The sequence below is a fragment of the Oncorhynchus kisutch genome, unplaced genomic scaffold, assembly GCF_002021735.2.
Source record: "Oncorhynchus kisutch isolate 150728-3 unplaced genomic scaffold, Okis_V2 Okis06b-Okis10b_hom, whole genome shotgun sequence".
Classification (NCBI taxonomy): Eukaryota; Metazoa; Chordata; class Actinopteri; order Salmoniformes; family Salmonidae; genus Oncorhynchus; species Oncorhynchus kisutch.
In genome coordinates this window covers 9947569-9962955 of record NW_022261983.1, presented here as the reverse complement: position 1 = coordinate 9962955, position 15387 = coordinate 9947569, and the positions used below count along the sequence as shown (strand labels likewise).

Genomic DNA, 15387 nt, shown 5'->3' with positions numbered 1-15387 from the left:
TCTGCCATGGAGCTGAGAGGAAATGTTGGTTACAAAACTAATTTCCAGCGATTCTACATATTCTGCCATGGAGCTGAGAGGAAATGTTGGTTACAAAACTAATTTCCAGCGATTCTACATATTCTTCCATGGAGCTGAGAGGAAATGTTGGTTACAAAACTAATTTCCAGCGATTCTACATATTCTGCCATGGAGCTGAGAGGAAATGTTGCAGTAAAAAAAAATATGAAAGAAATAAAATGGAGCTGAGAGGAAATGTTGGTTACAAAACTAATTTCCAGCGATTCTACATATTTTGCCATGGAGCTGAGAGGAAATGTTGGTTACAAAACTAATTTCCAGCGATTCTACATATTCTGCCATGGAGCTGAGAGGAAATGTTGGTTACAAAACTAATTTCCAGCGATTCTACATATTCTGCCATGGAGCTGAGAGGAAATGTTGGTTACAAAACTAATTTCCAGCGATTCTACATATTCTGCCATGGAGCTGAGAGGAAATGTTGGTTACAAAACTAATTTCCAGCGATTCTACATATTCTGCCATGGAGCTGAGAGGAAATGTTGGTTACAAAACTAATTTCCAGCGATTCTACATATTCTGCCATGGAGCTGAGAGGAAATGTTGGTTACAAAACTAATTTCCAGCGATTCTACATATTCTGCCATGGAGCTGAGAGGAAATGTTGGTTACAAAACTAATTTCCAGCGATTCTACATATTCTTCCATGGAGCTGAGAGGAAATGTTGGTTACAAAACTAATTTCCAGCGATTCTACATATTCTGCCATGGAGCTGAGAGGAAATGTTGCAGTAAAAAAAAATATGAAAGAAATAAAATAAAATACAACAGAAATACATTGTTTACAGAAGTATTCAGACCCTTCGCTACGAGACTCGGATTTGAGCTCAGCTGTGTATCCTGTTTCCATTGATCATCCTTGAGATGTTTCTACAACTTGATTGGAGTCCACCTGTGTGAAATCCAATTGATTGGACATGATTTGGAAAGGCACACACCTGTCTCTATAAGGTCCCACAATTGACAGTGCATGTCAGAGCAAATATCAAGCCATGAGGTCGAAGGAATTGTCAGTAGAGCTCCAGAGACTGGATTGTGTCGAGGCACAGATCTAGGAAGGGTACCAAAACATTTCTGCAGCATTGAAGGTCCCCAAGAACACCTTGGCCTCCATCATTCTTAAATGGAAGAAGTTAAGAACCACCAAGACTCTTCCTAGAGCTGGCCGCCTAGCCAAACTGACCAATCGGGGGAGAAGGGCCTTGGTCAGGGAGGTGACTAAGAACCCAATGGTCACTCTGACAGAGCTCTAGAGTTCCTCTCTGGAGATGGGAGAAGCTTCCAGAAGGACAACAATCTCTGCAGCAGTACACTAATTAGGCCTTTATGGTAGAGTGGCCAGACGGAAGTCACTCCTCAGTAAACGGCACATGCCAGCCCACTTGGAGTTTGCCAAATGACCACTAAAGACTCTCAGACCATGAGAAACGAGATTCTCTGATCTGATGAAACCAAGATTGAACTATTAGCAAGCTTCACGTCTGGAGGAAACCTGGCACCATCCCTACGTTGAAGTATGGTGGTGCAGCTTCATGCTGTGGGGATGTTTTCCAGTGGCAGGATCTAGGAGACTAGTCAGGATCGAGGCAAAGATGAACGGAGATCCTTGATGAAAACCTGCTCCAGAACACTTAGGACCTCAGACTGGGGTGAAGGTTCACCTTCCAACAGGACAATGACGCTAAGCAGCCAAGACAACGCAGGACTGGCTTTGGGACAAGTCTCTGAATGTCCTTGAGTGGCCCAGCCACAGTCCGGACTTGAACCCGATCTAACATCTTTGGAGAGACATGAATATAGCTGTGCAGCATTGCTCCCCATTCAACCTGATAGAGGCATTGCTTTATCTTGGCCAGGTTGCAGTTGTAAATGAGAACTTGTTCTCAACTGGCCTACCTGGTTAAATAAAGGTGAAATAAAAATAAGAGAGGATCTACAGTGAAGAATGGGAGAAACTCCCCAAATACAGGTGTACCAAGCTTGTAGAGTCATACCCAAGAAGACTCGAGGCTGTAATCGCTGCCAAAGGTGCTTCAACTAAGTACTGAGTTTAAGGGTCTGAATACTTATGTAAATGTAATATCTCATTTAAATTTTTTATAAATTAGCAATTTACAAAAAAATGATTTAATCAATTTTAGAATAAGGCTGTAACCTAACAAAATGTGGATAAAGTCAAGGGGTCTGAATACTTTCCGAAGGCACTGTATATAAGTTGTTATAGATCGGTGGTGCACCTGGTATAGCGACCAGGCTGGTCTTCAGCGTTCCTGGCTCGGCGGGGACGGCCGGACGGGAACCCTCCATGGACACCGTTTCCTGGGAGCTGGTACGGGAGATGCCGGTGATGGCATCCGGTGACTTTCTCTTCCTCAGCAAGGCCTTCTGGATGGAGGCGGGGTCGGACGGCAGGTTGGCCAACTGATGGAACAAGTTGCGCTTGCGGATAATGGCGTAGACTAGGTTACAGTTTCCTGGAAGATATAAGAGTAAGGGTTTATGAGGGTTACATTGATACGACACAGCAGCACATCAAAGACAGGCAGTGAATAGTCCTTCTACTGACTGAACCCACAGAAAGTAAGAAACATATAAATAGACTAAATACAATTCTCATATTGTATTTATTTTTCCATGGAACAGTGAGGAATTGAGAGCCTGGAAATCGATTATAGAGGGGCCCAGGTAGGAGAGTGGCAGAGACAGACTCAAACCCCCATCACTAGCCGGTATCTGTGGTCCAGAGTCAGCAGCAATACCAACAGATCAGACTCTGGCAGGACCAAACACAGTCTTATGTTATTCTACGGAGTCAGACATGTAACCTGTTCTGAGAGGAGTAGGCTGGGTAAACACTGGTCCTCTCACCATCAAACTGGTACTGGATGATGTTGTTGAAGGCCTCCAGCAGGAAGAAGACAAGATGGTGGTTCTGGGAGGCGGAGAAGAGGAACCAGTTGGTGGAGAAGGCTTCCAAGAGGTGGAGCAGCTTGTTGGCTGCCACCATTGACAGACTCTTCAGGTAGGGAGACACTGTGGAGGAGAGGGAGGAGGAGTCATTCAGGTAGGGAGACACTGTGGAGGAGAGGGAGGAGAAGTCATTCAGGTAGGGAGACACTGTGGAGGAGAGGGAGGAGAAGTCATTCAGGTAGGGAGACACTGTGGAGGAGAGGGAGGAGAAGTCATTCAGGTAGGGAGACACTGTGGAGGAGAGGGAGGAGGAGTCATTCAGGTAGGGAGACACTGTGGAGGAGAGGGAGAAGGAATCATTCAGGTAGGGAGACACTGTGGAGGAGAGTGAGAAGGAATCATTCATGTAGGCAGACACTGTGGAGGAGAGGGAGGAGAAGTCATTCAGATAGGGAGTCACTGGAGGAGAGGGAGGAGAAGTCATTCAGGTAGGGAGACACTGTGGAGGAGAGGGAGGAGAAGTCATTCAGGTAGGGAGACACTGTGGAGGAGAGGGAGAAGGAGTCATTCAGGTAGGGGAGACACTGTTGGGGAGAGGGAGGAGGATTCATTTGTAGAGATACTGTACATTGTGACCACAGATTGAGCCTAATCCTAGCTAGACTAAAAAGCAAGTAACATCTCAATATGCATGTACAGCATCTAAGAATGGCTTAATGAGTACATCTGTTTGGGTGTTTAAGGTGATCTCAGGGACCGTCCCAAAGTAATGTAATATTGAACTGTTCAATACCTCAGAACTTTCTGTGAGGCTGAGGTTACAAAAAGGAGTGTAGATGTTTCCTGTGGACCGGATTGTCTCATGATGACGTGTTGCTGTGCCGATTGTAGCCTACTGTATGTTTTAAATTTTGTAATGCTGTAATGACTACTGCTGTAATGACTACTGCTGTAATGACTACTGCTGTAATGACTACTGCTGTAATGTAACGCTGCAATGACTACTGCTGTAATGTAACGCTGTAATGACTACTGCTGTAATGTAACACTGTAATGTAACGCTGTAATGCTGTAATGACTACTGCTGTAATGTAACACTGTAATGACTACTGCTGTAATGTAACACTGTAATGACTACTGCTGTAATGTAACGCTGTAATGTAACATTGTAATGACTACTGCTGTAATGTAACACTAATGACTACTGCTGTAATGTAACGCTGTAATGACTACTGCTGTAATGTAACACTGTAATGACTACTGCTGTAATGACTACTGCTGTAATGACTACTGCTGTAATGTAACGCTGTAATGACTACTGCTGTAATGTAACGCTGTAATGTAACACTGTAATGACTACTGCTGTAATGTAACACTGTAATGACTACTGCTGTAATGTAACACTGTAATGACTACTACTGTAATGTAACGCTGTAATGACTACTGCTGTAATGACTACTGCTGTAATGTAACACTGTAATGACTACTGCTGTAATGTAACACTGTAATGACTACTGCTGTAATGTAACACTGTAATGACTACTGCTGTAATGTAACGCTGTAACGCTGTAATGACTACTGCTGTAATGTAACGCTGTAATGACTACTGCTGTAATGACTACTGCTGTAATGTAATGCTGTAACGCTGTAATGACTACTGCTGTAATGTAACGCTGTAATGACTACTGCTGTAATGTAACACTGTAATGACTACTGCTGTAATGTAACGCTGTAATGACTACTGCTGTAATGTAACGCTGTAATGACTACTGCTGTAATGTAACGCTGTAATGACTACTGCTGTAATGACTACTGCTGTAATGTAACGCTGTAATGTAACGCTGTAATGCTGTAATGACTACTGCTGTAATGTAACACTGTAATGACTACTGCTGTAATGTAACACTGTAATGACTACTGCTGTAATGTAACACTGTAATGACTACTGCTGTAATGTAACACTGTAATGACTACTGCTGTAATGTAACGCTGTAATGTAACACTGTAATGACTACTGCTGTAATGTAACACTGTAATGACTACTGCTGTAATGTAACACTGTAATGACTACTGCTGTAATGTAACGCTGTAACGCTGTAATGACTACTGCTGTAATGACTACTGCTGTAATGTAACGCTGTAATGACTACTGCTGTAATGTAACGCTGTAATGACTACTGCTGTAATGTAACGCTGTAATGACTACTGCTGTAATGTAACGCTGTAATGACTACTGCTGTAATGACTACTGCTGTAATGTAACACTGTAATGACTACTGCTGTAATGTAACACTGTAATGACTACTGCTGTAATGTAACACTGTAATGACTACTGCTGTAATGTAACACTGTAATGACTACTGCTGTAATGTAACGCTGTAACGCTGTAATGACTACTGCTGTAATGTAACGCTGTAATGACTACTGCTGTAATGACTACTGCTGTAATGTAATGCTGTAACGCTGTAATGACTACTGCTGTAATGTAACGCTGTAATGACTACTGCTGTAATGTAACGCTGTAATGACTACTGCTGTAATGTAACGCTGTAATGACTACTGCTGTAATGTAACACTGTAATGACTACTGCTGTAATGACTACTGCTGTAATGTAACGCTGTAATGACTACTGCTGTAATGTAACGCTGTAATGACTACTGCTGTAATGTAACGCTGTAATGACTACTGCTGTAATGTAACACTGTAATGACTACTGCTGTAATGACTACTGCTGTAATGTAACGCTGTAATGACTACTGCTGTAATGTAACGCTGTAATGACTACTGCTGTAATGTAACACTGTAATGACTACTGCTGTAATGACTACTGCTGTAATGTAACACTGTAATGACTACTGCTGTAATGTAACACTGTAATGACTACTGCTGTAATGACTACTGCTGTAATGACTACTGCTGTAATGTAACGCTGTAATGACTACCGCTGTAATGTAACACTGTAATGACTACTGCTGTAATGTAACGCTGTAACACTGTAATGACTACTGCTGTAATGTAACGCTGTAATGACTACTGCTGTAATGACTACTGCTGTAATGTAACGTTGTAACGCTGTAATGACTACTGCTGTAATGTAATGCTATAATGACTACTGCTGTAATGACTACTGCTGTAATGTAATGCTGTAATGACTACTGCTGTAATGTAATGCTGTAATGACTACTGCTGTAATGACTACTGCTGTAATGACTACTGCTGTAATGACTACTTCTGTAATGTAATGCTGTAATGACTAATGCTGTAATGTAATGCTGTAATGACTACTGCTGTAATGTAATGCTGTAATGACTACTGCTGTAATGTAACACTGTAATGACTACTGCTGTAATGTAACACTGTAATGACTACTGCTGTAATGTAACGCTGTAATGACTACTGCTGTAATGTAACGCTGTAATGTAACGCTGTAATGTAACGCTGTAATGACTACTGCTGTAATGTAACATTGTAACACTGTAATGACTACTGCTGTAATGTAACGTTGTAACGCTGTAATGACTACTGCTGCCTTCTTGGCCAGGTCTCTTTTGTAAAATAGACTACGTATCTCAATGGGACTTTCCTGGTCAAATGAAGGTTGAATAAATAAATAAAGAACCATGTGCATATTTGACCAGCAGATGGAGCCAGTGCAGAGATACTCGCCATTCACTACGATGGTGAGCAGGCAGTCAAAAAGAGGCTGTAGACGCTGGTGGCCGCTGGTGATGATCTTGTGGAACACCTGGAGATCACACAGAGGTACAGACATAGAGATAGAATTACTAGAAGGGACAAGGGCAATTTGACTGGAACACTTATGGGTACACTCAATCGCCGTCAAGCCACCCATCAGAGAACATTTATTGACTTGAATGTCTGTTGTAGCAATTATATTTCTATAGGACCTGGATTCAAATAATATTTGTTTCCATTCAAATGCTTTATCTCTGTTTCATTGATCTTGCTTGGCGCAATGGAACCAATGGGAGAGTCCCAATAGAGAGAACCCCGCCCATTTGGCACTTCAGGCTCAATTACAAATATTTGAATGAAATACTATTTGAATCTAAGTGTAATAAAGACACTAAGCTATAACTGGAGAGGCTTTTTAATTAACACACAGAGGCAGATCCCAGAAATGGTAATATTGCCTGCAGAACTAATCCATTTGCTACAGTCACACTGTATCCCACAGAGATATATTCTATTAATTCTATATCTATGCTGTCACCTACTGTAACTTGTATGGCAGAGTCTTACTACTATGAGTAGGTCGGCGTGGGTCCCTGTAAACACTGGGATGTCCATAGGTACGTGGACAGAGTAGGGCTTGTTGAGACGCACGCCAAAGTTCCTCTCTCCACTCAGCAGTAGCAGGATGAAGACACCGATGTGCATGAGACCCACACGGGCTGTAGCAGAAACACACACACACACACACACACACACACACACACACACACACACACACACACACACACACACACACACAGACAGATATATAGTATATTCCAGTCCCTACAGACAGATATGTAGTATATTCCAGCCCCTACAGACAGATATATAGTATATTCCAGTCCCTACAGACAGATATATAGTATATTCCAGTCCCTACAGACAGATATATAGTATATTCCAGTCCCTACAGACAGATATATAGTATATTCCAGTCCCTACAGACAGATATATAGTATATTCCAGTTCCTACAGACAGATATATAGTATATTCCAGTCCCTACAGACAGATATATAGTATATTCCAGTCCCAACAGACAGACATATAGTATATTCCAGTCCCTACAGACAGATATATAGAATATTCCAGTCCCTACAAACTATACTCACACCCTGCCATCATTCATAGCATAGGTCTATCCGTGTGTGTGTGTGTCTACAGACTGTACTCACACCCTGCCATCATTCATAGGATAGGTCTATCTGTGTGTGTGTGTGTCTACAGACTATACTCACACCCTGCCATCATTCATAGGATAGGTCTATCCGTGTGTGTGTGTGTCTACAGACTATACTCACACCCTGCCATCATTCATAGGATAGGTCTATCCGTGTGTGTGTGTGTCTACAGACTATACTCACACCCTGCCATCATTCATAGGATAGGTCTATCCGTGTGTGTGTCTACAGACTATACTCACACCCTGCCATCATTCATAGGATAGGTCTATCCGTGTGTGTGTGTGTCTACAGACTATACTCACACCCTGCCATCATTCATAGGATAGGTCTATCCGTGTGTGTGTGTGTCTACAGACTATACTCACACCCTGCCATCATTCATAGGATAGGTCTATCCGTGTGTGTGGTGTGTGTGTGTCTACAGACTATACTCACACCCTGCCATCATTCATAGGATAGGTCTATTCGTGTGTGTGTGTGTCTACAGACTATACTCACACCCTGCCATCATTCATAGGATAGGTCTATCCGTGTGTGTGTGTGTCTACAGACTATACTCACACCCTGCCATCATTCATAGGATAGGTCTATCCGTGTGTGTGTGTCTACAGACTGTACTCACACTGGTCGGCCCGGGCGTCATTAAGGTAGAAGAGGATGGGTACCAAGATGTCCAGAACATCACTGCTCTTCAAAACAAAGAATAGGAACTTCTGTGATGGGCAGAGAGACGGTGGTATGGGTTATTAGAATGTGATGCATGTTTGTTTCTCTGTTGAGGGTAGGCTATTCCTCTATTCTATCTCTATTGAGGGCAGGCTATTCCTCTATTCTATCTCTGTTGAGGGCAGGCTATTCCTCTATTCTATCTCTGTTGAGGGTAGGCTATTCCTCTATTCTATCTCTGTTGAGGGTAGGCTATTCCTCTATTCTATCTCTGTTGAGGGTAGGCTATTCCTCTATTCTATCTCTGTTGAGGGTCGGCTATTCCTCTAGTGTTTCTCTGTTGAGGGTTATTAGAATGTGATGCATGTTTGTTTCTCTGTTGAGGGTAGGCTATTCCTCTATTCTATCTCTGTTGAGGGCAGGCTATTCCTCTATTCTATCTCTGTTGAGGGTAGGCTATTCCTCTATTCTATCTCTGTTGAGGGTAGGCTATTCCTCTATTCTATCTCTGTTGAGGGTAGGCTATTCCTCTATTCTATTCCTCTATTCTATCTCTGTTGAGGGTAGGCTATTCCTCTATTCTATCTCTGTTGAGGGCAGGCTATTCCTCTATTCTATCTCTGTTGAGGGTAGGCTATTCCTCTATTCTATTCCTCTATTCTATCTCTGTTGAGGGTAGACTATTCCTCTATTCTATCTCTGTTGAGGGTAGGCTATTCCTCTATTCTATCTCTGTTGAGGGTAGACTATTCCTCTATTCTATCTCTGTAGAGGGTAGGCTATTCCTCTATTCTATCTCTGTTGAGGGTAGGCTATTCCTTTATTCTATCTCTGTTGAGGGTAGGCTATTCCTCTATTCTATCTCTGTTGAGGGTAGACTATTCCTCTATTCTATCTCTGTTGAGGGTAGGCTATTCCTCTATTCTATCTCTGTTGAGGGTAGACTATTCCTCTATTCTATCTCTGTTGAGGGTAGGCTATTCCTCTATTCTATCTCTGTTGAGGGTAGACTATTCCTCTATTCTATCTCTGTTGAGGGCAGGCTATTCCTCTATTCTATCTCTGTTGAGGGTAGACTATTCCTCTATTCTATCTCTGTTGAGGGCAGGCTATTCCTCTATTCTATCTCTGTTGAGGGTAGACTATTCCTCTATTCTATCTCTGTTGAGGGCAGGCTATTCCTCTATTCTATCTCTGTTGAGGGTAGGCTATTCCTCTATTCTATCTCTGTTGAGGGTAGGCTATTCCTCTATTCTATCTCTGTTGAGGGCAGGCTATTCCTCTATTCTATCTCTGTTGAGGGCAGGCTATTCCTCTATTCTATCTCTGTTGAGGGTAGACTATTCCTCTATTCTATCTCTGTTGAGGGCAGGCTATTCCTCTATTCTATCTCTGTTGAGGGCAGGCTATTCCTCTATTCTATCTCTGTTGAGGGTAGGCTATTCCTCTATTCTATCTCTGTTGAGGGTAGGCTATTCCTCTATTCTATCTCTGTTGAGGGTAGGATATTCCTCTATTCTATCTCTGTTGAGGGTTGGCTATTCCTCTATTCTATCTCTGTTGAGGGTAGGCTATTCCTCTATTCTATCTCTGTTGAGGGTTGGCTATTCCTCTATTCTATCTCTGTTGAGGGCAGGCTATTCCTCTATTCTATCTCTGTTGAGGGTAGGCTATTCCTCTATTCTATCTCTGTTGAGGGCAGGCTATTCCTCTATTCTATTCCTCTATTCTATCTCTGTTGAGGGCAGGCTATTCCTCTATTCTATTTTGACTCTTTTAATCTTCAATGAAGATTTTGATCATCTCGGCTACTAAATGTAACGTTACTGTCAATATGGTATATTATGTTTGTACTTGTCTTCTACATTTTGTGTATTCACTGATGATGTAAATATGGTATATTATGTATGTACAGTTGAAGTCGGAAGTTTACAAACACCTTAGCCAAATACATTTAAACTCAGTTTTTCACAAGGTCAGTTAGGATCACCACTTTATTTTAAGAATATGAAATGTCTGAATAATGGTAGAGAGAATGATTTATTTCAGTTTTAATTTCTTTCATCACATTCCCAGTGGGTCAGAAGTTTACATACACTCAATTAGTATTTGGTAGCATTGCCTTTAAATTGTTTAACTTGGGTCAAACGTTTTGGGTAGCCTTCCACAAGCTTCCCACAATAAATTGGGTGAATTTTGGCCCATTCCTCCTGACAGAGCTGGTGTAACTGAGTCAGGTTTGTTGGCCTCCTTGCTCGCACACGCTTTTTCAGTTCTGTCTACACATTTTCTATGGGATTGAAGTCAGGGCTTTGTGATGGCCACTCCAATACCTTGACTTTGTTGTCCTTAAGCCATTTTGCCACAACTTTGGGAGTATGCTTGGGGTCATTGTCCATTTGGAAGACCCATTTGCGACCAAGCTTTAACTTCCTGACTGATGTCTTGAGATGTTGCTTCAATATACCCACATAATTTTCCTTCCTCATGAAGCCATCTATTTTGTGAAGTGCACCAGTCCCTCCTGCAGCAAAGCAACCCCACAACATGATGCTGCCCCCCCTTGTTTCACGGTTGGGATGGTTTTCTTCGGCATGCAAGCCTCCCCCTTTTTCCTCCAAACATAATGATGGTCACTAGGGCCAAACAGTTCTATTTTTGTTTTATCAGACCAGAGGACATTTCTCCAAAAAGTATGATCTTTGTCCCCATGTGCAGTTGCAAACCGTGGCTTCTACCTTGCTGAGCGGCCTTTCAGGTTAAGTCGATAGAGGACTCGTTTTACTGTGGATATAGATACTATTGTCCCTGTTTCCTCCAGCATCTTCACAAGGTCCTTTGCTGTTGTTCTGGGATTCATTTGCACATTTCGCACCAAAGTACGTTCATCTCCAGGAGACAGAACGCGTCTCCTTTCTGAGCGGTATGACGGCTTCGTGGTTCCATGGTGTTTATACTTGTGTACTATTGTTTGTACAGACGAACGTGGTACCTTCAGGAATTTGGAACTTGCTCCCAAGGATGAACCAGACTTGTGGAGGTCTACAATTTTTTTCTGAGGTCTTGGCTGATTTCTTTTGATTTTCCCATGATGCCAAGGAAAGAGGCACTGAATTTGAAGGTAGGCCTTGAAATACATCCACAGGTACACCTCCAGTTGACTCCAATTATGTCAATTTGCCTATCAGAAGCTTCTAAAGCCATGACATAATTTTCTGGAATTTTCCAAGCTGTTTAAAGGCACAGTCAACTTAGTGTATGTAAACTTCTGACCCACTGGAATTGTGATACAGTGAATTATAAGTGAAATAATCTGTCTGTAAACAATTGTTGGAAAAATGACTTGTGTCATGCACAAAGTAGATGTCCTAACCGACTTGCCAAAACTATAGTTTGTCAACAAGACATTTGTGGAGTGGTTTAAAAACAAGTTTTAATGACTCCAACCTAAGTGTATGTCAAATTCCGACTTCAACCGTACCTGTCTTCTACCTGTTGTGTATTCACTGATGATGATGATGATGTCAGAAGGTGCATCTAGCTAAAATGTTTTTTTTCTTCTCAAATTTAATGTGGCTCAATCGAATACAGTCCACACAATAACAACCTGTATGGTTTCCTACCAGCCTGGTCCTAGATCTGTTTGTGCTGTATAGCTTAGCACTCCTACAATATGGTAAGGAATAACACAGATCTGGGATCAGGCTAGTCTCCTACCTTATTATAATATATAATATGATAGTAATGTACAATAATAATATATTATAAATGACCTTATTGAAGTCACAGAGCTTCCAGAAGAGCACCAGCAGCTCCTGGTGGAACTGGATCTTCTTGGTGGAGTTGGGCAGGTAGGTCTGCATCAGTGGGTTTACCAACAGGCGAGCCAGTCCCTTCAACACAAAGTCATAGTCCTGGAGAGGGGGTGACACAAGCAGGCTTTGAGGTTCACATCTTCTTTTTGAGAGCTTTAGACCAACGTCTGTTCACATAGCAAAGCTGCACTTGTGATGTACCATTAGAGGAGAAAGCGTGTAAACATGATAGAAGAGAGAACTACAAAGAAGGGAGAACTACAAAGAAGAGAGAACTACAAAGAAGAGAGAACTACAAAGAAGAGAGAACTACAAAGAAGAGAGAACTACAAAGAAGAGAGAACTACAAAGAGAGAACTACGAAGAAGGGAGAACTGCAAAGAAGAGAGAACTACAAAGAAGAGAGAACTACAAAGAAGAGAGAACTACAAAGAGAGAACTACAAAGAAGGGAGAACTACAAAGAAGAGAGAACTACAAAGAGAGAACTACAAAGAGAGAACTACAAAGAAGAGAGAACTACAAAGTAATAGTCCTACTGGGGGGGTCACATGACCTTTAGACTAGGGTGAGACCTTCAGACTAGAGTCAGACCTTCAGACTAGGGTCAGACCTTTAGACTAAGGTCAAACCTTTAGACTAGGGTCAGAGCTTTAGACTAGGGTCAGACCTTCAGACTAGGGTCAGACCTTTAGACTAGGGTCAGACCTTTAGACTAGGGTCAGACCTTCAGACTAGGGTCAGACCTTTAGACTAGGGTCAGACCTTTAGACTAGGGTCAGACCTTTAGACTAGGGTCAGACCTTTAGACTAGGGTCAGACCTTTAGACTAGGGTCAGACCTTTAGACTAGGGTCAGACCTTCAGACTAGGGTCAGACCTTTAGACTAGGGTCAGACCTTTAGACTAGGGTCAGACCTTTAGACTAGGGTCAGACCTTTAGACTAGGGTCAGACCTTTAGACTAGGGTCTTTTGACACGGCTGCACTTGCAATGTAGCCTGGTTAAATGAGACTGAACATTCCTCACAAATAAAACAGTGTAGCATTCAGTCTACATGTAATGCACCATTTAAATGAGGATGTCTAGGACCAATAGGCTCCTTAACAGCTTCTACCTCCGAGATATAAGACTGCTGAACAACCTCCAAGATATAAGACTGCTGAACAACCTCCAAGCTATAAAACTGCTGAACAACCTCCAAGATATAAGACTGCTGAACAACCTCCAAGATATAAGACTGCTGAACAACCTCCAAGCTATAAAACTGCTGAACAACCTCCAAGCTATAAAACTGCTGAACAACCTCCAAGATATAAGACTGCTGAACAACCTCCAAGATATAAGACTGCTGAACAACCTCCAAGATATAAGACTGCTGAACAACCTCCAAGCTATAAAACTGCTGAACAACCTCCAAGCTATAAAACTGCTGAACAACCTCCAAGATATAAGACTGCTGAACAACCTCCAAGCTATAAAACTGCTGAACAACCTCCAAGATATAAGACTGCTGAACAACCTCCAAGCTATAAGACTGCTGAACAACCTCCAAGATATAAAACTGCTGAACAACCTCCAAGCTATAAGACTGCTGAACAACCTCCAAGATATAAGACTGCTGAACAACCTCCAAGCTATAAGACTGCTGAACAACCTCCAAGATATAAGACTGCTGAACAACCTCCAAGATATAAAACTGCTGAACAACCTCCAAGCTATAAGACTGCTGAACAACCTCCAAGATATAAGACTGCTGAACAACCTCCAAGCTATAAGACTGCTGAACAACCTCCAAGATATAAAACTGCTGAACAACCTCCAAGATATAAGACTGCTGAACAACCTCCAAGCTATAAGACTGCTGAACAACCTCCAAGCTATAAGACTGCTGAACAACCTCCAAGCTATAAAACTGCTGAACAACCTCCAAGCTATAAAACTGCTGAACAACCTCCAAGCTATAAAACTGCTGAACAACCTCCAAGCTATAAAACTGCTGAACAACCTCCAAGATATAAAACTGCTGAACAACCTCCAAGCTATAAAACTGCTGAACAACCTCCAAGATATAAAACTGCTGAACAACCTCCAAGCTATAAAACTGCTGAACAACCTCCAAGATATAAGACTGCTGAACAACCTCCAAGATATAAGACTGCTGAACAACCTCCAAGCTATAAAACTGCTGAACAACCTCCAAGCTATAAAACTGCTGAACAACCTCCAAGATATAAGACTGCTGAACAACCTCCAAGATATAAGACTGCTGAACAACCTCCAAGATATAAGACTGCTGAACAACCTCCAAGCTATAAAACTGCTGAACAACCTCCAAGCTATAAAACTGCTGAACAACCTCCAAGATATAAGACTGCTGAACAACCTCCAAGCTATAAAACTGCTGAACAACCTCCAAGATATAAGACTGCTGAACAACCTCCAAGCTATAAGACTGCTGAACAACCTCCAAGATATAAAACTGCTGAACAACCTCCAAGCTATAAGACTGCTGAACAACCTCCAAGATATAAGACTGCTGAACAACCTCCAAGCTATAAGACTGCTGAACAACCTCCAAGATATAAGACTGCTGAACAACCTCCAAGATATAAAACTGCTGAACAACCTCCAAGCTATAAGACTGCTGAACAACCTCCAAGATATAAGACTGCTGAACAACCTCCAAGCTATAAGACTGCTGAACAACCTCCAAGCTATAAGACTGCTGAACAACCTCCAAGCTATAAGACTGCTGAACAACCTCCAAGATATAAGACTGCTGAACAACCTCCAAGCTATAAGACTGCTGAACAACCTCCAAGATATAAGACTGCTGAACAACCTCCAAGCTATAAGACTGCTGAACAACCTCCAAGCTATAAAACTGCTGAACAACCTCCAAGCTATAAAACTGCTGAACAACCTCCAAGCTATAAAACTGCTGAACAACCTCCAAGCTATAAAACTGCTGAACAACCTCCAAGATATAAAAC

At 42.1% G+C, this 15387-nt stretch overlaps 1 protein-coding gene across 1 annotated transcript in view; it reads right to left on the bottom strand.

Moving 5' to 3' along the window:
• LOC109897427 (protein HID1) overlaps positions 1-15387 on the bottom strand; it is a 32612-nt gene that overhangs the window by 5567 nt on the left and 11658 nt on the right. The window contains exons 9-14 of the mRNA XM_031814359.1: positions 12352-12492; positions 8535-8625; positions 7256-7407; positions 6659-6737; positions 2950-3114; positions 2319-2555 (exon numbers count right to left, since the gene is read on the bottom strand). Of these exons, the coding sequence (XP_031670219.1) occupies positions 2319-2555; positions 2950-3114; positions 6659-6737; positions 7256-7407; positions 8535-8625; positions 12352-12492 (865 nt within the window). The remainder of the gene's footprint in view (positions 1-2318; positions 2556-2949; positions 3115-6658; positions 6738-7255; positions 7408-8534; positions 8626-12351; positions 12493-15387) is intronic.